The sequence below is a fragment of the Cetorhinus maximus genome, chromosome 18, assembly GCF_964194155.1.
Source record: "Cetorhinus maximus chromosome 18, sCetMax3.hap1.1, whole genome shotgun sequence".
NCBI lineage: Eukaryota > Metazoa > Chordata > Chondrichthyes > Lamniformes > Cetorhinidae > Cetorhinus > Cetorhinus maximus.
The window spans coordinates 6,792,639-6,814,978 of NC_135896.1; the positions used below are offsets into that span (position 1 = coordinate 6,792,639).

Below are 22,340 nucleotides of genomic sequence, written 5' to 3' on the forward strand. Positions count from 1 at the left end.
CAGCAAATGTCTAATTGCAGAATCAGTATTAATATGTTGTTTTTATTGACATCAGTATTTTCTTGCAAATTGTCCTGATGAGTGCAAGATGAAAGCTTCGACAAACAATGCCTTTTTTTCAGCAATAGATGAATAATAAATGTGACCCCGTCAGGCTCACTCACATCCTGAGGAATGTATATTTTAAGAAGGGGAATTAGGTAGTTGCTTGTAAAAAGGGTAACATTAATATGTGGGATTAACATATGGCAACAAGCACTGTCAGACTTGCTGGCCCAAATGGTCTCTTTCCGCCCTGTGATTCTGCCCTTGAGGAGTGGAACATATTTATTTGCAATGAATTCAGTGACAAAGCTGGAATCATATCTCACAGTCCCCTGGATTCATTGGACTCCTGTCTGATGGCTACCCCGAAGCTGTTTATCAATCTAAAGGACGCTTTTATATTCTTCTGCCACTGTCTCCTCTATTGGGAGTCTGCCACTGCTGATGGTGTAGGAGGTAAACTTGGCATAACTTGTTAGATCACTGAAAGATAGAGCTTACATTTATATAGCACCTATCATGACTTTAGGCCATCTTAAAGTGGTTCACAGCCCTTGATACACTTTTCACATATAGTCAGTATTATAATATGTGGAAATTCTGAAGCCAATTTGTTCACAGCAAGGTTCCACCAACAGCTGTGGAATAAATGTCCAGACAAATGAGGGCAAATTTAACTTTGAAAGGGGTGCAAAACAGGCAGTAGCAGATTGATACACTTCCATCCATTTTGGAGCCCTGCTGTAGTGAGATTTTAGCCCCAGTCTGTTTTAGTAATGCTCGTTGAGGGATAAATATTGGCCAGAACACCAGGAAAAACTCCCCCACTCTGTTATATTCCACAAAGCCAGGTGGTGAAGGATAGAACTGGAGGCGATCTTTACACATTTTTATGTGCTTTATTTACAGAGATGCACTTGACAAGCATACTGCTTCTAACCTAGTTGCCACCATTTTAGCCTGTTCCTATTTATAGGAGGCACAAGTGAATCCCCAGTCAATGCCCACCACCTGCATACAATTAAACAAAATTAATATACAATTAACACTCCCTTCTTTGAATAATGCCATCGGATCTTTTACATCCATCTGAGAAGGCAGAGGGGGCCTCATTTTATCATGCCTCCAAAAGACAGCGTCTCCGACAGTGCAACACTCTTCAGTAGGTTGATTGGAATCTGTAAAGAGATCAACAGATGTTTCGATGGCACCCTTCAATAGAGCTGCGACTGGAGAATCCTATTCACAGGATTGACATAAACAAAGGGGATGAAAGTACAGAAGGTCAAGATTGCAGATCTGCTAAACTCTTTAGCAAAGAAACAAAAACGGAAAATGCTGGAAACACATCAGGGAGTTGGCATCTGTTAAGAGACCAGACAGGTCAATGCCTGAAGTAGGGACCAGCTAGAAATGTTGACCCATCTGCTCCCTCTACAGGTGTTGGCTGACCAGTTTGGTTCCAACATTTTTGGTTTCTGATCCTGATCTTCAACATTTGCAGTTTTTACATTATTATTTTTCCTAAGGAATGGCTGGTAGGATTAATTTCATAGCAACCATTTGTAACCATAGAAAGAGATGGAACCTACATATTTTATAGGAGTAGAGCAATTAGCTGCTCGAACCGGCTCCGTTTTTCCATCAGATTATGTTTGATCTGTTCATTGACTCCATTTACCTGCCTTTGCTCAAGATTCCTCACCCAGTAAAAATCTATCGATCTCCATTTTGAAAGTCTGAAACTCCAGCATCCACAGTCTCTTGGAGGAGAGAGTTCCGGATTTCCATTGCCCTTTACATGAAACAGTAATTCCTGAAAGATCATGCTGCCCTAGTTTTTTTATTTGTTCATAGGATGTAGGTGCTAGTGGCAGGGCCAGCATTTATTGCCCATCCTTAGTTATCCTTGGGAAGTTGGCAGTGAATCAACACCTTGAACCACTGCAGTCCATATGTTGTAGGTGAACCCACGGTGCTGTTAGTGACGGAGTTCCAGGATTTTGACCCAGCGACAGTAAAGGAACGGTGATAAATTACCAAGTTTAAATGGTGTGTGACTTGGAGGGCAATTTGCAGGTTTATGGTCTTCCCATGCAACTGCTACCCTTGTCCTGCTGGGTGGTAGAGGTCACAGGTTTGAAAGTTGCTATCAAAGGAGCCTTGGCGAATTGCTGCAGTGCATCTTGTAGATGGTGCACACTGCTGCCACTGTGCGCTAGTAGTGGTGGGAGGCAAAGTTTAAGGTGGTGGATGGGGTGCCAATCAAGCATGCTGCTTTGTCTTGTGTTGATTTTCTTACGTATGTTGGACCTGCACTTATCCAAAAATGTGGGCAGTATTTCATCACACTCCTGACTTGTGCCATGTAGATGATGGAAAGACTTTGGGGATTCAGGAGGTGTCTTGATATAGAGTTTGCAATCTCTGACATTTTTTTGTAGCCACAATATTTATGTGGCTCATTCAGTTAAGTATCTGGTCAATGGTGGCCCCCAGGATGTTGATGGTAATGCCATTGAATGTCAATTGAGGGATTTTTAGATCCTCTCTTATTGGAAATGGTCATTGTCTGGCAAATGTTACTTGCCACTTACCAACCCAAGCTTGAATGTTGTCCTGGTCTTGCTGCATGTGGGCACAAACAGCTTCATTGTCTGAGGAGTTGTGATTGATTACGCAGTGTACAGTACCAATCTTCCGTACTTCTGACCTCATGATGGAGTGAAAGTCATTGATGAAGCAGCTGAAGATGGTCAGGCCTAGGATGCTTATCTGAGGAACTCCTGCAACGATGTATTGGAGCTGTGCTGAATGGCCCCAACTAACATAAGCATCTTCCTTTGTAGCCAAAAATTCACACCTGCATGTAGCTTTCACTGCCAGTACACAGATGGCAGCCCTGTGATTCAAAAGTAACTTTGAAAAAGCAGCACCCTGAGGGTGTCCACAACATAAACAGATACTTAGGTACAAGTCAAAATGGCCCACAGGATGGGATAAGTCAGACAACCATGGTTTAGGCTGTCAGTGAATGCAATCTATCTTTGATCCTGGCCAAAATAAGTCCCAGCTTCTAATCTGTGTGTGTGTGCGTGTGTGAGAGATGTATTGAAGTAATCAGAGATGATAACAGATGCCTGTCGATACAATTTCACTAAAAGTAACAAATATTGTAAAGAACTTCTGCCAGCAGAAATCCAGAAACAATCAGTTTGCAGGCACTGTATGAAAACTTTCCTAGGAGGAAAGCATAGCCCTGGGCATAAAGACTTTTATTGACTGTTATTCAGGGAAGATATTGAGTTGGCTTGAACTGTGATTGATAGGTGTAAACTCTTTCAGGATCACGATGGAATTTACACACACGTTTGCATGCTGGTGTTGACGTACTGGTCTGAAGAATTTCTGTGCCACAGCCAGAAGTCACTGCCTACTCCAGTTGAGAGGTTAACCAATTCAGTTCTGTCATTCCAAATCATCGCCTTTTGTCAGTCTTTTTTATTTCTTCTCTTCTGCAGATTTTGACTCCTTGTTGGAGTACAATTCTGTGGGTACAGCGGGAATAAAAGGGTAAAAGAGAAGATGGAGAGATGAGATAAATGGAGTACTGATAAAGCTGGAAGAGAGACAGAACGCTCATAGCATGTATCTAAGGGAAATCATAGAGGAGACAACAGAGGCTCTGACACAATCTTTCAAACATTATTGGATATAGAAGTTGTGACAGAGAATATGAGTATCTCACTCACCACTGCTCCCCCCCGCCAAATTAGTCATTTGTGAACAAGGTTATGTGACTGTGGAAAGTTAGGTCTGATCGAGTCCTCACCTGAAACGGTGAAACAAATAGGATATTGTGTTTACCTGTCAAGCTGTTTGACTGTGGATAGGGGTATTACCACTGAACCTGACCCAGTCTTCATCTGACAACTGTATATGTGGCGAAGCAAATCTAGTGATGTATAAGCCTAGTAGGCTACCAGATTCCCTTCAATCATGGTTCATTTACTAACTGGGATTGGGTCAAAGTAGATCATCATCTCCAATAGTCCTAACTGAGCCTATTGTGGATAAGGGCCAGAAATTTTTAACTATAGTGTACTTCAAATGCTTGAAATATATGCACTTACCTAATGCATAACCATCTGCAAACTATCTTTTTACATAGAAATTGCAGCCAGAAACAGGCCATTTGGCTCTACTGGTCTATGCCATTGTTTATGCTTTGCAAAAGCTACCTCCAACGGGAAGGCAGCGGGATTCCCCCCCCCCCAACCTGATTAAATGCCCCCCTTCACCATCAGGGAGGGCTCAAGTTTCTACTTCCAATGATATTTGAAAAATTGTGCTAGAGCATCTTCTATCTCCTCTCTGCTGTCCCTCAGATATATACCATCATGATCCTGTCTCTCTCACTCCTGTGTTTCATCACCTTTATCAATACTGCATTCCTTATTATAGTTACACGATCTCATTTCTTCAATACCTTTTATACCCTTTAATTCACTCTTCAATGACAACCGACATGAGTGCTAATTCTAGAAATTCTGCATACAAGGGTAAACGTTCCTTCATTCAGTTTTACGTCAACTGTGGCTTTGAATAGAGCAGATCAGATCCTGAATGACAGGGGTGCTCTAACAAAGTAATCTTTTCCAATTAAGTAAATGACAATATGATTGTGGGAATCCACAGGGAAAAGATGATACTATACCCAGTTTACAGAGCTGCTCATTAGCACTACATCCACAGCCAGTTGAGAGAGGAAGAACAGACTTGCAATACTGTGCAGTCAGGAACTGAAAGCCAGTTGAACCTCAATGGAAAGGCTTTTTATTCAAAAACAAGACTGGCGATCTTAGATCTATCTTTTACAGGCAGAAACTGAAGGATATTGGAAATCAAATTTCTCTGCTGCGTTTTACTTTGAATGAAGCTCCTCAACTGAATCAGTGGATGTGTGTGTGTGGGCCCTGAAAAATATACGGAATCAAGTCAATTTTTTGGAGAGACACTGATTTCTTGAAAAAAAACTAATTTTGTTCATAACCACACACTCTAATGATGCGAAACTGTGTTAAACTGCATTTATGGGGCATTTGCACTTCAAAAAATAATACAGATATTCTGGCTTATCTCCATTACATAGAATTATACAGCACAGAAACAAGCCATTCGGCCCAACCAGTCAAATTTATGCTCTGCTCGAGCCTCCTCCCATCTTTCCTTATCTAAGTCTACCATCATAACCCTCTATTCCCTTCTCCCTCATATGCTTCTCTAACTTGCCCTTAAATGCATCTATATTATTCGCTTCAACCACTCCCTGTTTTAGTAAGTTCTACATTCTCCCCATGCTTTGGGTAATTAAGTTTCTTCTGAATTCTCTGTTGGATTTCTTGGTGACCATCTTATATTGACAGCCTCTAATTATGTTCTTCCCCACATTCTCTCTCTATCCACTCTATTGTAACCTTTCATGTTTTAAATACCCTTATTCAGTCACCCCACGGTCTTTTCTTTTAAGAGAAAAGAGACTCAGCCTGTCAATTCTTTCCTGATATGCATACCACGCAATTCTGGAATCATCCTTGTAAATCTTCCCTGTATGCTGTCCAGTGTCTCCATCTCTTTATAATATGGTGACCAGACTACACTGTATCTTAAGTCCAGCCAAGGCTCAATATAGTTTTAGCATATCTTCTCTATATCCCAATTCCCTCACTCAGGAAATAAAGCCTAGTACTTGGTTTTAATGCGGTGCAACTTTTAGTGCTTGGTGTATTTGTGCTCCAAAATCCCTTTGTTTCTCTATCCCACCTAGCCTGGCACCTTCCAAGTAATAAGTGACCTCTCTATGCTTCCTACCAAGGTGTACTGCCTCATATTTATGTGTTGAAATTCATTTGCCAACTATTTGTCTATTGTGTGAATTTATTGATGTCCTTCATAATGTGTTGCTCAATATTGAATCCCTCCACCCCCCCCCACCCCAAATTGATGTCATTCGCAAATTTAGAAATTGTGTTTTAAGATTCCAAAGTCCAAGTCGTTAATGTAAATTGTAAACAGCAGTGTTCCCAGCACTGATCCTTGTGGAACATCACCTCCCACCTTCTGCCACTCTGAACAACTACCCTTTACTCCCCTTCTCTGCTTTCTGCCTTGAAACCAGCTAACAATTCTTTCTGCCACTGGCCACTGGCACATTCTCTGACCTTATTCATTAGTCAATTGTGGGGTACCTTATCGAAGGCCTTTTGAAAATCCAGATAAATTACGTGTACTGCATTATTCTTGTCCTCTCCATTACCTCCTCAAAAAATGCAATAAGGTTGGTCAAGCAAGATTTTCCCTTTTGAAATCTGTGCTGACTATTCATTGTATTTTTTGTTTCTAGATCTTTTATTCTTTTCCTTAGTAGAGATCCCATTATTTTTTACTACCACTAATGTCAAGCTGACTGGCCTGTAATTCCCTGGACGTGTTTTGTCCCACTAGGAATTACATTAGCTATCCACCAATCCTCTGGCATTACACCATTTTCTAACAAATTAGTAAATTTTTCTATCTCTTCCCAAGATTCTTGTAAAATACAAGGATGTAATCCATCCATAACAAGGACTTAATTCTCTTTTGAGTTTATTTACTTTATTTCAGTACATCCCCTTTTATTTTAAATGCACTTATCTCATTGCTTATCTCATCATTCAATGTCAAGTCTCCATGTTCTGTCCTCCTGGGAAATACCAAAGTGAAATAATTATTTAATATTTCTGCCTTCTCTCTATTGTTAACTGGTATTATTCTGTCTATCCATTAATGGTCCTATTCTCATCATACTCTTCCTTTTTTTTATTAATGTGCCTGCAAAATATTTTACTATTTTGTTCTATGTTCCTTGATAATTTAAATTCACAGTTCCTCATTACCTTCCTAATTGTTTTTTTGACTTCTCTCCTAATTTCTTCATATTCTCTTTTATCATATAATCCTCTGCTGTGTACTTAATTTATGCTACTTAACTTTCAGTTGTTTCCTTATGTCTTCATTCATCCATGAAATCCTGCTAGTGTTTAACTTGTTCTTTCCTTTTAGCAGAATGTATTTTTCCTGCACTCTGAACATCATTTGTTTTATGCTATTGTTTGCTAATATTGTTGGCCATTTTATTTTATCAAGTCTATTCTCAGCCCTTCAAAATCAGCTATTCGCCAATCTGTTAACCTGGTTTTCATCATACTTATGTCCTTCTCTATCATGATCTTAAATCATATTATATTCTGATCACTATTGCCTTTTTTCCAGTGCCCAAATAAATCACTTTACTAAATATTTTTCCCTAAAGAAACTTCCTTATTATTTCTTCCCCTTCTATTTTGTTCTCCATTGTCAATACGGCACAATTGGTAGCAGTCTTGGATCAGAAGGTTGAAGTTCAAGCTGCACTCCAGGATTGCAGCTCATATTCTAGGCTGACATTAATGTACATTAATGATGAACTGTTGAGCTTTCAGCCTGATATCCTCTCCATCACCAAGATCCATCTCCTTAATATTGCCTGTCTCTGTCCATGCCTCAGTCCATCTGCTGCCTAACCCTCTTCTTTTGTTCCCTCCAGGCTCGACTATTCCAATGCCCTCCCACCTTTCAGAAACTTGAGCTCATCCAAAACTCTTCTGCCCATTTCCTAATTTGAATTGTCCCGTTCACTCATGTCCCTCTGCTTGCAGATCTGCATTAGCTCACATCACACAAACGTCTCCAATTAATAATTGTCATTTTCGTATTCAAATCCCGGGATGGCCTTGCCCCCTCAATTTCTCTGTAATTTCCTCCAGCCAGACAACCCTTCAAGAGCACTGCACTCTCCCAATTCTGGCTTCTTGTCCATCCCATACTTATCCATGATTGTGACCATGCCTTCAGCTATCTAGGCCTTAAGCTCTTGAACCCTTTTCCTAAACCTCTTCACCTCTCCCTCCTTGTTTAAGAACTTCCTTCAAAGCAAACTCTCAACTAAGCTTTTATTACTTGTACCAAGGCCTCATTCTTTGGAGCATTTTACCACATGAAAGGTGAAATGTAAACGCAAGCTGTCATTGTTGAACCATCAAGAGCAGCTGTCAAAGTTATTTTCAAAAAGAACTCTTTAAACTGCTCTTTTAAAAGGGTATTCAACAGGTATCTAAAAATCAAGTCATCAAAGCTTTAGTGGTTGTTAATGAGGGTTCCTTTAAAGATTATAGTGGAAATCTGCAGGTGTTGAGTTGTCATCAGCTTGTTATATCCATAGTGAGGTGCAGATAGTATTAACTTCAGGGCTTGAGTGAAGGGGCTATTGGGGAGATTGTATTCATTGTGGAAATTAAGAAGTTTTGTCTCGAACAAGAATTCAACATTAGCTTCAGAATTGATCAACACCTGCTAACAGACGTCCCTCTTATAGAAAGAACAATAGGCTTGTGTTCTCGAGAATTGTTTTAACTGTGTTTTCTGCATCTATAAATCCCAAGGCTGACGTCCCACTAATTTACCTTCCAACCATCCATCATATCTCTATTTGTTTCTATCTTTCTCTCTCACGTGCGCATGCACACATACACTCTTTCCCTCTCCCTTTCTCCCTCTCCCAGCAGCCTATCAGCTCCACAAAGTGCCAGTCATTCAGTCGTGCTCTCTTTCCTGATGATCCCCTGTCAATCATATTGAAATGAATGAAGCATTTTTTGAAACTTAACTCCCTGAGCACTTCAAGTTTGCTTGGCAGATGTATCTTCTGACTTGTGTGTGGATTTTGCATCTGTGATAGAATCATTTCAGTCTTCTGAATTTAACCTTTTAATTTAGAACGTTGCCCCTTTAATTACTAGATTTCAACCAATGAAAATTGGGTGTTAGGAGCAGCGGACAGAAGATTAGAGGTAAAATAAACATTTAAATAGCAATTTGCAATTTTATAGCAGCATTAACATAAAACGTCCCAAGGCACTTCACAGAAGTGTAAAAAAATAAAATTTGACATGAACCACATCAGGACAGAGTGTCAGGAAGATATAATAATTTTCATAATGTTATTGGAACTTATTGAAGAGGAATAGTGGGGTCTGTGTGTGTGGAATTGAATTAAAGACAGCTGGCCTGAACAGAAGCTAGGTTTGAAATGCTAAATAGGTAAACATGGGTGAAGATTTAGAATGAGAGGTGTAAAAGGAACATTTGCATTTTTAAATAAACCAGAGTAGCTTGAATTCAAAAGAGGGAGTGAAATGTTACACCTTGCCAGAAGAAGTTAAGAAACAGTATGGTTATTTTTCCCAAAGATTACTGGTAAAATTAGTACAATGATAGATTTTTATTATTAGAAGGGTAAAGTCCAAAGACATAGTGAAACAATGGGAATTTGCATTCAAAGGGGAAAATATGTATAAAGGAGAGAAGACTGTGTAAGGGCAAGCATTTTTAAGATCTAACACGAGTGTGAAAAGCCTCCAGCATCTAAGCCTCAAGTTGCTGTCTACGAGGAACCGAAGCTGAGAAAAATTCACTTTGAAGTTGACTGTTCAGGGTATTGTGTTGCTTTGCCTGGGTCTGTTTAAATCTGTGTTTTTGCTGTTGCCTTAACGGAGGTGTAACTGGGAGTCAGATTAATTAGAGGAACTGGGAGTTATCATGGTAGTAATTTGTCGACCCATGTATGTGCTTAAATTATTTCTTTTAGATATAAATGTTTAACAAAATTGGGGGCTTGTTATGGCACAGCCGATGGTAAATGCTGAGCTGCCCAAATCCCAAAGGGAAACTTGAAACAACTGGTACAACTGATTTGCAATTTGTATATTTATTTCGAGACGCGTGCCTTGAATTCAATAATAATAAGTCCACCGAGTCGTAGAGGGTTTTTACAAAATTAAATTAAACATTTATTAATAAAAGAAATAATTTTAAGCACATAGGTCTACAAATTACTACTGTGATAACTCCTAGCTCTCCTAATTAATCTGATTCCCAGTTACACCTCCATTAAGGCAAAAACACACAGATTTAAACAGACCCAGACAAAGTAGCATGATAAAAACAAAAATACCTGGAAAAACTCAGCAGGTCTGGCAGCATCTGCGGAGAGGAGCACAGTTAACGTTTCGAGTTAATGTTAACTGTACTCCTCTCCGCAGATACTGCCAGACCTGCTGAGTTTTTCCAGGTATTTTTGTTTTTGTTTTGGATTTCCAGCATCTGCAGTTTTTTGCTTTTAAAGTAGCATGATACCCTGAACTCGAATTCAAAGTGAGTTTTTCTCAGCTTTGGTTCCTCGTAGACAGCAGCTTGAGGGTTAGATGCTGGAGGCTTTTCACACTTGTGTTAGATCCTAAAATGCCTGCCCTTACACGCAGCATTCTCTCCTTTATTCAAAGGGGAAAATATGTATACAAATCCCCATTGTTTCACTATGTCTTTGGACTTTATCCCTCTAGTAATGAAAAATCTATCATAGTACTAATTTTACCAGTAATCTTTGGGAAAAATAAACACAGTTTCTTAACTTCTTCTGGCTAGGTGTAACATTTCACCCCATCTTTTGAATTAAAGCTATGCTGGTTTATTTAAAAATGCCAATGTTGTCTTTACACCTCTCATTCTAAAACTTCACCCATGTTTACTTATCTAGCATTTAAAGCCTAGCTTCTCTTACATCAAAGCCTTCAAACCAGCTGTCTTTAATTCAATTAAGTCGCGCGCACGCACACACACACACAAACAGACCCCACTATTACTCTACAATAAATTCCAATAACATTATGAAAATTATTATATCCTCCTGACACAGCATGTAAAAGGAGGAGAGAGGCAGGGAAGTTTAGGAAGGGAATTCCAGAGCTAATAGCCATCAATGATGGAGCGTTTAAATTCAGGGGAAGGCAAGAGGCCAGAATTGGGGGAGCGCAGATTTCTCAGATGGTTGATTTGGCAGCTTATTCTTTAAGACCAAGTTAAAATAAGAGAGAGAATATAAGGGAAATAGGTTAAACGCAAATAACTATGCAATTGTTAAAAATCGTCTGTGAAATTTTTTGATTTTAGGTGGTGCTAATAATCCATATAAAGTAACTAAAACTGTTGAAACGAATAATTACTCTAATACAGAATTAGCGTTTCTTTCATTGTCACAGTTAGTGAGTTGAAAGCAACAAGAAAATAATGCTTGGCCAACAGACTCTAGTGCCTCTGAGCCAACCAGGAGACTGGCGGAGCTTTGATGGTGGGCTAGTGCATATAATGTCAGGCGCACAGGTTTCACTCCGATAAATCCCCAGGACCTAATAACCTGCATCACAGGGTACTAAAGGAGGTGGCCATGTAAACAGTGGATGTGTTGGTTGTCATCTTCCAAAATTCTGTAGACTCTGGAACAGTCTTGGCAGATTGGAGGGTGGCAAATATCTGTTTAAAAAAGGAGGGAGGGAGAGAACAGCAAATTATAGACCGGTTAGCCTAACATCTGTAGTAGGGAAAATGCTGGAGCCTATTATAAAGGATGTGATAACTGAGCACTTAGAAAACATCAACGGGATTAGACAAAGTCAATATGGAATTGTGAAAGGGAAATGATGTTTGACAAACCTACTGGAGTTTTTTTTGAGGACGTAACTAGCAGAATAGGTAAGGGAGAACCAGTGAATGTGGTATTGTTGGATTTTCAGAAGGCTTTTGATAAAGTCCCACATAAGAGGTTAGTGTGTAAAATTAAAGCATGTGGGATTGGAGGTAATATATTGGCGTGGTTTGAGAATTGGTTTGCAGACAGGAAATAAAGAGGAGGAATAAATGGGTCTTTTTCGGATGGCAGGCAGAGACTAATGGGGCACCGAAGGGATCAGCTATTCACATTATATATCAATGATTTGGATGAGGGAACAAAATGACGACATGAAACTTGGTGGGACTGAGAGTGGTGAGGAGGGTATTAAGAGGCTTCAAGGCAATTTAGACAGGTTGAGTGAGTGAGCAAATACATGGCAGAGGCAGTATAACATGGATAAGTGTAAGGTTATCCACTTAGGTAGGAAAAACCGAATGGGATAGTGCAATGACTATGGGCCCTTACAATATTCCGGCAGAAGCACTAAAGACTTGTGCTCCAGAACTTTCCGCATCCCTAGCCAAGCTGTTCCAGTACAGCTGTAACACTGACATCTACCTGGCTATGTGGGAAATTGCCCAATTGCCCAGGTATGTCCTGTACACAAAAAGTAGGACAATTCCAACCCAGCCAATTACCGCCCCATCAATCTACTCTCGATCATCAGTAAAGTAACGGAAGGGGGTCGTCAACAGTGCTATCAAGTACACTTGCTTAGCAATAACCTGCTCACTGATGCCCAGTTTGGGTTCGGCCAGGACCACTCGGCTCCTGACCTCATTACAGCCTAGGTTCAAAAATAGACAAAAGAGCTGAATTCCCAAGGTGAGGTGAGAGTGACTGCCCTTAACATCCAGGCCGCATTTGACCAAGTGTGGCAACAAGGAGCCCTAGCAAAACTGGAGTCAATGGGAATCGGAGAAAACTCTCCACTGGTTGGAGTCATACCTAGCACAAAAGAAGATTGTTGTGGTTGTTGGAGGTCGGTCAAGTCAGCTCCAGGAAATCACTGCAGGAGTTCCTAAGGGTAGTGTCCTCAGCCCAACCATTTTCAGCTGCTTCGTCAATGACCTTCCATCATAATGTCAGAAGTAGGGATGTTCACTGATGCTTGCACAATGTTCACCATTCGCAACTTCTCAGATACTGAAGCAATCCATGTCCAAATGCAGCAAGACCTGGACAATATCCAGGCTTGGGCTGACAAATGGCAAGTAACATTTGCGCCACAAGTGTCAGGCAATGACCATCTCCAACAAGAGAGAATCTAGTCATTGCCCTTGATGATCAATGGCATTACCGTCACTGAATCCCCCATTATCAATGTCCTGGGGATTAACATTGACCAGAAACTGAACTGGACTAGCCATATAAATACTGTGGCTACAATAGCAGGTCAGAGGCTAGGATTCCTATGATGAGTAACACACTTCCTGACTCTCCAAAGCCTGCCCGCCATCCTCAAGGCACAAGTCAGGAGTGTGATGGAATACTCCCCACTTGCCCGGATGAGTGCAGCTCCCACAACACTCAAGAAGCTTGGCATCCAGGACAAAGCAGCCCAGTTGGTTGGCACCATATTCACAAATGTTCACTTCCTCCATCACCGACACACAGTGGCAGCAATGTGTGCCATCTACAAGATGCACTGCAGAAATTCACCAAGGTTCTTTAGACAGCACCTTCCAAACCCATGACCACTGCCACCTAGAAGGACAAGGGCAGTAGATAGATGGGAACACCACCACCTGGAAGTTTTCTTCAAAGTCACTCACCATCCTGACTTGGAAATATATCGCTGTTCCTTCACTGTTGCTGGATCAAAATCCTGGAACTTCTTCCTAACAGCACTGTGGGTGTACCTACACTACATGGAGTACAGCGGTTCAAGAAGGAAGCTCACTACCACTACCTTCCCAAGGGCAACTAGGGATGGGCAATAATGCTGGCCCAGCCAGCGAAGCCCACATCCCATGAATGAATAAAAAAAAGGAAATAGATTTCTGGGCTTTAAAGGAATCAAGGGTATGGGGAGAGATAGGGAGTATGGCGTTGAGTTAGAGGATCAGCCCTGATCAAACCGAATAGCAGAGCAGTCTCGAAGGGCCGAATGACCTATTCCTGCTCCTATTTTCTATGTTTCACTCAACTGCATCTCTGAGTGTAAACAATCCAAGTTAGTGAATCAATGGCATTGGGACCTGCTCTAACAAGCGCTTTGGGATGTCCTGAGCTTCAAAAGATACTATATAAATTAAGTTCATTCTTTATAACTTAGAATAAAACAGATAAAGGATACAAGTGACAGATTCTTTAGACTGGATTATTGCTGCAAAGTTATGTTTTAATCAAATAATTTTCCAGCGCAGGAGAAGGCCATTAAGCTCATCAAACCTGCACCATCTCTGTTTAGCCCTGTTCCTTCACCCAATAAAAATTTTCTTTTTCAAATATTTATTCAGTTTCCCTATTAAACGTTATTATGGATTCTGCTTCCATCACTGACTTAATGGTCACCCTAACCACTATGGAGGGCCGCGGTGGAGAGTGCATAGGGGAGGCGGTGGCATAGTGGTATTATCACTGGACGAGTTAGCCTGAGACCCAGGTTCCGGTGACCCGGATTTGAATCCCATCATGGCAAATAATAGAATTTGAATTCAATAAAAATCTGGAATTAAAAGTCTATGTGACCATGAAACCATTGCTGATTGTCTTAAAAACCCATCTGGTTCACTAATGTCCTTTAGGGAAGGAAATCTTGTGGAGTCTCATTTAAGAGTCAACCATGTTGCTAGAGGAATTGAATTGAGGGGCTCCTATTTCTTATGTCTTATTATGTTTTGGTGTTCAGTTTTTGCATGAAATGAGTTAAGTTCCAGCTAAGCTGCCCTATTTCAGTCTTACTCAGGGGCACCACAGGTCGTTAGCTCGAACAAGAAAGCATGTCACACTGAAACAGTATTGTTCATGTTGAGGCTGAAGAAATGGAGGTTCAGTATAACATAATGGGTTAATAGTTATGGTAATGAGATAGTGATGTGTATCATGATGTAACAGTGCCATCAGCAGTGGTGTGCTGGAGACTCTGTAGAGCAGATGGAATAGTCTATATATAAGAGAGATCTACGTCACTATATCCATGATGAGCTACTAGTTTAAATAAAGTAGTTTTGAAGTAACATACCCTAGTCTGACTGAGTCACTCATGAGTAAAGGAAAACCTTCCCAGTATAGATTATTCCACGAGACAAACCACAAAACCGTTAGTTTACATTTAAGCATACTGTATCTGACCTGGGAGTGCCTGAGTGTCTGAAATAGAAAGCTTTCCATTCCTCACCAATATCCTCAATCAGAACAAATAAAATAAAATCTGATGTCAGTGCAATAACTGTTTTTTGCTCACTGAACAAAAAGACTGACAAAGCATGTAGCCAAGTGGAGTTAATACATAGTTGTAGGTTCAAGTTCCCCGCCCTGTAAGCTGACATTCCAGTATAGTACAGAGGGAGATGTTAAACTGAGGCCCTATCAGGTGGACGTAAGAGTCTGCTTGGTACCATTCCAGGAGCAGGGGAGTTCCCTCAACCAATGTCACTTGAAAAAAATACATTGTTAGGTCATTATAGCAATGCTGCTTGCAAATTGGCTGCCACATTCCCTACATCACAACAGTGACTACACTTCAAAAAAGTATTTCATTGACGAAAGCACTTTGGGATATCCTGAGGTTGTGAAAGGCACGATATCAACAAATCTGTGTCAGTCGCAAATCTGTCTGTCTTTTGTACAGCACTTAACATGTTAATGGTTCAGCTCATCATCTTTTGGCATAGAACAACATGATAGAATTAACACCTTTTACTATGTTGTGGTGAATTTTGAAATCTGTTACAGTGATTCAGGGAGAGGGAGCAGCCTGCTGGACAGAGTCATAGCTGACAGGCGGAACCTTAACACCATCTCTCTGCCTGATTTCAGTGATCCCGAGACAGGTAAATATTATTTTCTGTCATCCTTAATCATTACCGTCTTGGTCTGGATGAGCTACACGGGTATGTTGCTAATTTGAGAGTTGACTTCGTTGTCCAATTCAACCACCTGTTATATGGCTCAGAGATGATGCAACAAGAGGCAAATCCCTCATGCAGATGATCGGAGCCCAGGGCCAACATGGTGTGAGCTCCTACAGTGAACAGTAAGGTAGAATAATATATACATGAAATAGACAAGGCCCAGTTATTTCTTTAAAATAACCTACGTCCTTATCTCGATGCGTTTAAAATTACCATGCTTTTTTAAGTCCTTTGGAGGCAGAGGAAATTTAATGCATTTACTTTGAGACAGAAATTACTTTCATATCACACAGAATTTACAGCACACCTAATCAGTCCAAATGGTCTGTGCCATTATTTATGCTCCACACAAGTCTCCTCTCAGTCTCCTACATCTCACCAATCAACACACCCTTCTATTCCTTTTCCCTTGGTTTATTTGAATTCAGGTTTCAGAGACTTGGCCATAAACTGGCTCCCAGCTGTTAACCTCCTGTTCCTGAAGGTAAAACTGGGTTATGGAAAGTGGATTTAACAGCCCAACTGGAAACTGAAAGGAACAATTTAAAAGCCTATTAAGTACAAAATAAACAAGAGACTTTTTTTTATAGACCAGTTTATGCATGTGGAAGCAACCTCCAAGTTTGCCTTTTTGTTAACCTGTTAAGTGCCCCTATAGATTGCGCAGCTCCAATCCCAGTAAATCCTCTGCACAATGCAGGAGGAGGCAATCCGGCCATTGTGCCTGTACCAGTTCTTTGAAAGAGCGATACAGTTAGGTAATTTCCCAGCTCTTTCCTCATAGTTCTCTAGCTTTTATTCCTTTCTAAGTTTTTATCCAATTCTATTTTGAAAGTCAGCATTGAATCAACTTCCATTACCCTTTCAAGCAGTGTATTCCAGATCATCATCATAATTCACTGGTACCATTCTAAAAAGAGATTTTTTTTTCAAAGCTTTTCATCTTGCACTTATCAGGATAATTCCCAAGAATACCAAATGTAAAGGGAACAACAGTTTATACTGTGTGAGAAGAGAGTGCTGATTGGTTGGCAAGTGAACTCTGATTGGTAGAGGCATTGCCATGGAGAATACAATGGCTGATGGTGACTGACAGTTAACTGCCAAGTATTGTTTGAATTTTAAACCAGGCAGCTTGACTCTGATTGATCAAGGCATTGCCTTGAGGAATGAACCAGCGAATGGCTGTCACTTATTTACAGCGCGAAATGATCTGATCAGGGTAGCCTTTTCACGCTGCATATAGCGCAAACTCATAACAGGCCTAAGGCCGTCACTTTCGGCTCCGAAAAGTGCCCAGATTACCCTGGAAGGGGAAGGTATCTCAAACATTTGAGCAACAAGTGAAGCTAGCTGTTTCAAGCTGCTACTATGCAGTAGCAACATGAGTGGAATTCGTCACTAACAGGATGCTGCCATTAAGCCAAAAGACATTCTGCCTTTCATACGAATGAGTAATGTGGTGAATGAATTTCAGTGCCAGTGTAATGCTAGATATGTAGGCCATACGTCAAAAAGACTGGCAGATCCTATCAGACAGCATGTCCCTTCTGCTGTTTGCAATGGGCAAGGTACAAACTATATCCAACCACCCCATGCTTGCAAAACTCAAAACACAGGGTCCAACATTAGATGTGATTCTACAACTGGACAACATTTTGTAAATAATCCTCAGTGTACTAAGAGTTACGCTGACAACCAATTTATAATAGTCGGGCTCGCAGCGTGGCGCATTTGTGTGTACTGGAAACTACATATGTTCATACACAGGGCCCTGTTCTTTGCAGACAGGAAGAACATGTACATGCATGTATTACACATGTTTCACTTTCAGCTAAACAAAATAAGTGACAGCCATTTGCTGGTTCATTCTTCAGGGCAATGCCTTGACCACTCAGAGTCAAGCTGCCTGGTTTAAATTTCAAACAATGATTGGTAGTTAAGTGTCAGTCACCATCTATGTGCGCAAATAATTTCCACACTACAACAATGACTATGTTAAATAGTACACTAATGTAAATTGCATTGGGGCATTTTGAGGTCATGAAAGGCGCTATATAAATGCAAATTCTTTATTTTCTTTCATTCACGTTTATCTGTATAATGGAAACTACACTTTACAAGTAATTTGTTTTCTTTTTTTATTTGTTCATGGGATGTGAGCATCGCTGGCAAGGGTAGCATTTGTTGCCTACCCCTCATTGCCCTTGAGAAGGTGGTGGTGAGCTGCCGCCTTGAACCTGATTTTGACCCAGCGACAGTGAAGGAAGGGCACTATAGTTCCATGTCAGCATTGTGTGTGACTTGGAGGGAAACTTGCAGATGATGGTGTTCCCAAGCATCTGCTGCTCTTGGTCTTCCAGCTGGTAAAAGGTGCTGTTGAAGATGCCTTAGCGAGTTGAGGTAGTATATTTTGAAGCACTTGGAGAGTGCTCGGTATCCCAAAGTGCCGTAAATGAAAGTTCTTTCTTTGTTTTCTGCTGTAATGTCTTTCCAGCCTCTATTGTATATTGTCTGATTATTTGTCTTAATTGTCCCTGCACTTAAATCTCTGAGGGCCCAGCTGTTGGAAAGAATCACTGCTTTAGTTGCCTTCCCATTTCAACACGTTCCAACTAAACCCACTGAGCTGCCAAGTTTCTAACAGTATTAATGATGAAGTCAATATCCTTTCCGGTCTCTTGATGCATTGCCTGCTAAATTGTCTTTACTGTTCTCCTCCTGTCATTATCATTATGAGCCTGAATCCTGTCCTGCTGAATTTCAGGGCTTACTAACTGCTGAATCCTCTGACAATTCTGTAGCTAAGTATCTCTGCTGTCTTTGAAAACTGAGCCCCCAACAAATTAAGCAAGAGAGAAATATGAATCTGGAACAAGCTAGATAAAAAGAAGAATGAAATGGAAGGGAAAGAAAGAATTGAAGGGTTAAAAATAAGCACCTGAATCTAGTTTCATGCCAAACACTGACACACTCTCCCTTAAACACTTAGAAACAGTCCCACACATGCTTTACCTCACATTAGGAACATAGGAATGGGAGTAGGCCATTCAGCCCATCGAGCCTGCAACGCCATTCAGTTCAATTGTGGCTGATCCATCCACTTCAATGGCCTTTTCTCACATTATCCCCATATCCCTTTATGTCGTTGGTGTTTAGAAATCTGTCAATCTCTGCTTTAAACATACTCAATGACAGCTTCCACAGACCTCTGGGGTTGGGAATTACAAAGATTCATAACCCTCTGAAGGAAAGAAAATTTCCTCATCTTGGTCCTTGGTGATTTCCCCCCTTTTTTGAAATTGTCTCCCCTGGTCCTAGACTCCCCAACCAGGGGAAACATCTTACCTGCATCTACCCTGTCTATCCTGTTAAGTATTTTGTAGGTTTCAATGAGATCACCTCATTCTTCGAAACTCTAGAAAATACAGGCCCAGTTTCCCCAATCTCTCTTCATAGAACAGTCCCGCCATCCCGGGAACAAGCCTGGTGAACCTTCGTTGTACTCCCTCTATGGTAATAATATCCTTCCTAAGGTAAGGGTACCAAAATTGCATACAGTACCCCAGGTGCAGTCTAACCAAAGTTCTTTAGAATTGAAACTCTTTCGAGTTATCAACAGTCACAGATTGCAACTCTTTCGAGTACAATCACAGTTCTTGGTTTCCGGGAGTGGAACATGAACCCACAACCCTCTGATTCAAAGGCAAGGGTGCTATGAACTGAATTGAAGCAAGACTTTGCTACTCCTGCACTCAACCTCTCTTGCAATAAAGGCTAACATGCCATTAGCCTTCCTAATTGCTTGCTGCACTTGAATGTTAGCTTTCAGTGACTTATTGGACGAGGTCACCCAAGCCCCTTTGTACACTTTCTAATCTCTCACCATTTAAGAAATTCTGTGCACATCTGTTCCTCTTGCCAAAGTGGATAACTTCACATTTTTCCACATTATATTCCATCTGCCCACTCACTAAGTTTGTCCAATCCCCCTGAAGCCGCTTTGCATCTTCCTCACAACACACATTCCCACCTAGCTTTGTCATCCACAAAGTTGGAAATATTAAATTTGGTCCTAACATCCAAATGCTCAATATATATTGTGAACAACTGGGGCCCAAGTATTGAACCTTGCAGTACCCCACTAGTCACAGCCTGCCAATGCGCTAATGACTCATTTATTCCTACTCTCTGTTTTCTGCCTGTTAACCAATCCTTAATCAATGCCAGTATATTACCTCCTTTCCCATGAGCTTTAATTTTGCTAACCAACCTCCTGTGGGGGACTTTATCAAAAGCCTTCTGAAAATCCAAGTATACTACGTTCACCGACTCCCCTTTATCAATTCTGTTAGTAACATCCTCAAAGAAATTCCAATAGGTTCGTCAAACATGATTTCCCATTCATAAACCCATGTTGACCATGCCCAATGAGATCATTATTATCTAAGTGCCCATTTCTTACATCCTTTATAACAGATTCCAGCATTTTACCTACTAATGATGTAAGACTAACAGGTCTGTAATTCCCTGTTTTCTCTTTCTCTCCCTCCCTTCTTAAAAAGTGGGGTGACATTTGCTACCTTCCAATCTGCAGGAACCGTTTCAGAATCTACAGAATTTTGGAAGATGATCATCAATGCATCCATTACCTCCATAGCTACCTCTTTCAATACTCTGGGATGTGGAATATCAGGTCCCGGGGACTTAACAACCTTTAGTCCCAGTAATTTCTCCAATACAACCACCTTGCTAATATTAATTTCCTTCGATTCCTTATTCTCCCTAGTCCCTTGAATCTCTAATTCTGAGAGATTTCTTGTATCCTCCTCAGTGAAGACAGACACAAGAGAATCATTTAGCTTCTCAGCCATTTCTCTATTCCTGTAATGGACCCACATTAGCCATCACTTTTCTTTTTTACATACCTATAGAAGCTTTTGCAGTCCATTTCAATGTTTTTTGCTCGGTTACATTCATATTCTATTCTCCCGTTCTTTATCAATTCTTGGTCCTCCTCTGCTGTATTCTAAAATGCCCCCAATCTTCAGGTTTACTACTATTTCTGACAACTTTATCGGCCTTTTCTTTTAATCTTATACAATCCTTAACTTCTTTTGTTAGCCACGATTGACTGACTTTTTGGGGTTTTGTGCCTTGAAGGAATGTGTAATTGCTGTAGACTATGTAATAATTCTTTAAAGACTATCCATTGCCTGTGTACTGTCATACCTTTTAATGTATTTTCCCAATCCACCTCAGCCAATTTGCCTCATACCTTTCCTTTTATCAAATTTATCACCCTGGCTTCAGATTGAACTACCTCACTTTCAAATGCAACGTAAAATTCTATCATATTATGCAGCCGTTTGGTACGTACTGATCCCATCCCTTATTATCAGTGCAACACCACCTCCTTTTCCCTTTTGCCTGCCCTTCCTAATTGTCGAATATCCTTGAATATCCAGTTCCCAGTCTTGGTCACCCTGCAGCCATGTTTCCGTAATGGCAATTAGAAGGTACCCATTTACCTCTATTTGTGCCTTTAAATCATCTACCTTGTTGCAAATGCTGTATGCATTCAGGTAGAGTGCCCATAATTTTGTATTTTTAACATTATTCCGCATTCCAAGCCTAGTTGATGCTCGCCTTCATTTCACCTGCCTTCTAATTGTGCTTGCTACTTTTCTACTTCATTTTACCATCTTTACTTCCTTCCAATTTGAGCTACCCCTCAGGTTCCCATCCCCCTGACAAGCTAGTTTAAACCCGCCCCCAGTGGCACTAGCAAATACCCCTGCAAGGATATTAGTCCTGGTCCTGTTGAGGTGTAACCCGTCCATTTTGTACAGGTTCCACCTGCCCCAGAACTGGTTCCAAATGCTTCAGAAATCTGAGGCATTGTGACAATTGTCACATTCTGACAATCTCTCTCGTAAGCATGTGCATGTTCACACACTCTCTCTTGCACTGTTTGCACTTTCGCACGCACTCTGTCCATAACGCTACCCACAATCTCCTGTCTACTTTTTCACAAATTCTCTATCACTCTGTCACACCCTTACACATACTGTCACTCACACTATCTCAGTCACTCTATTTTGTGCTATACATAGTTCACTTCCATCCAGCTGAAGGAACTGGGGGAAGGGAATCACAGAGACACTTGCTAGTCTTGTCAAGCTTACCTGTGGAGTGAAAGGAGTGAACCTTTGCAAGGACGGGTACACTTTCTTTAATGGCTCAAGGTGTTGCCAGTTAGATCAAACAAGAAATTGAACTGATTGCATAAACGGGCTGTATTATCCTCTTCAAACCATGGTGCAGATATTGAAGGACTAAATTAAGGAGATGAAATTAGCACAGGAAAAAAAAGAATTTGTGCTGCTCCAGCAGAAAACTGAGTCCATTTTGTTTGGCAATAACAGGAAGTTATAGATTAGATTTAAGTCAGTTCTGAGAACACAGTGCCCATTTTACAACCACTCAAAGCTGGTTAAACATAGGCTAATAAATTTACTGTTGAAACACTCAGATTGCTATCAACTGAAACAACACTTGCTGATATTTTT

The 22,340-nt window shown here is 40.7% G+C and overlaps 1 protein-coding gene and 1 long non-coding RNA gene across 2 annotated transcripts in view; one reads left to right on the forward strand and one right to left on the reverse strand.

Annotated features, from left to right (window-relative positions):
* Window positions 1-22,340, forward strand: part of ttc7b (tetratricopeptide repeat domain 7B) — a 253,419-nt gene that overhangs the window by 120,665 nt on the left and 110,414 nt on the right. Inside the window, exon 14 of the mRNA XM_078562037.1 lies at window positions 15,590-15,687. Within this exon, the coding sequence (XP_078418163.1) occupies window positions 15,590-15,687 (98 nt within the window). The remainder of the gene's footprint in view (window positions 1-15,589; window positions 15,688-22,340) is intronic.
* Window positions 948-22,167, reverse strand: LOC144692916 (uncharacterized). The gene is made up of 3 exons (XR_013579424.1): window positions 21,957-22,167; window positions 15,722-15,878; window positions 948-3,593 (listed from the first exon to the last, which is right to left on the reverse strand). It is a non-coding gene; the product is annotated as an uncharacterized LOC144692916 (long non-coding RNA).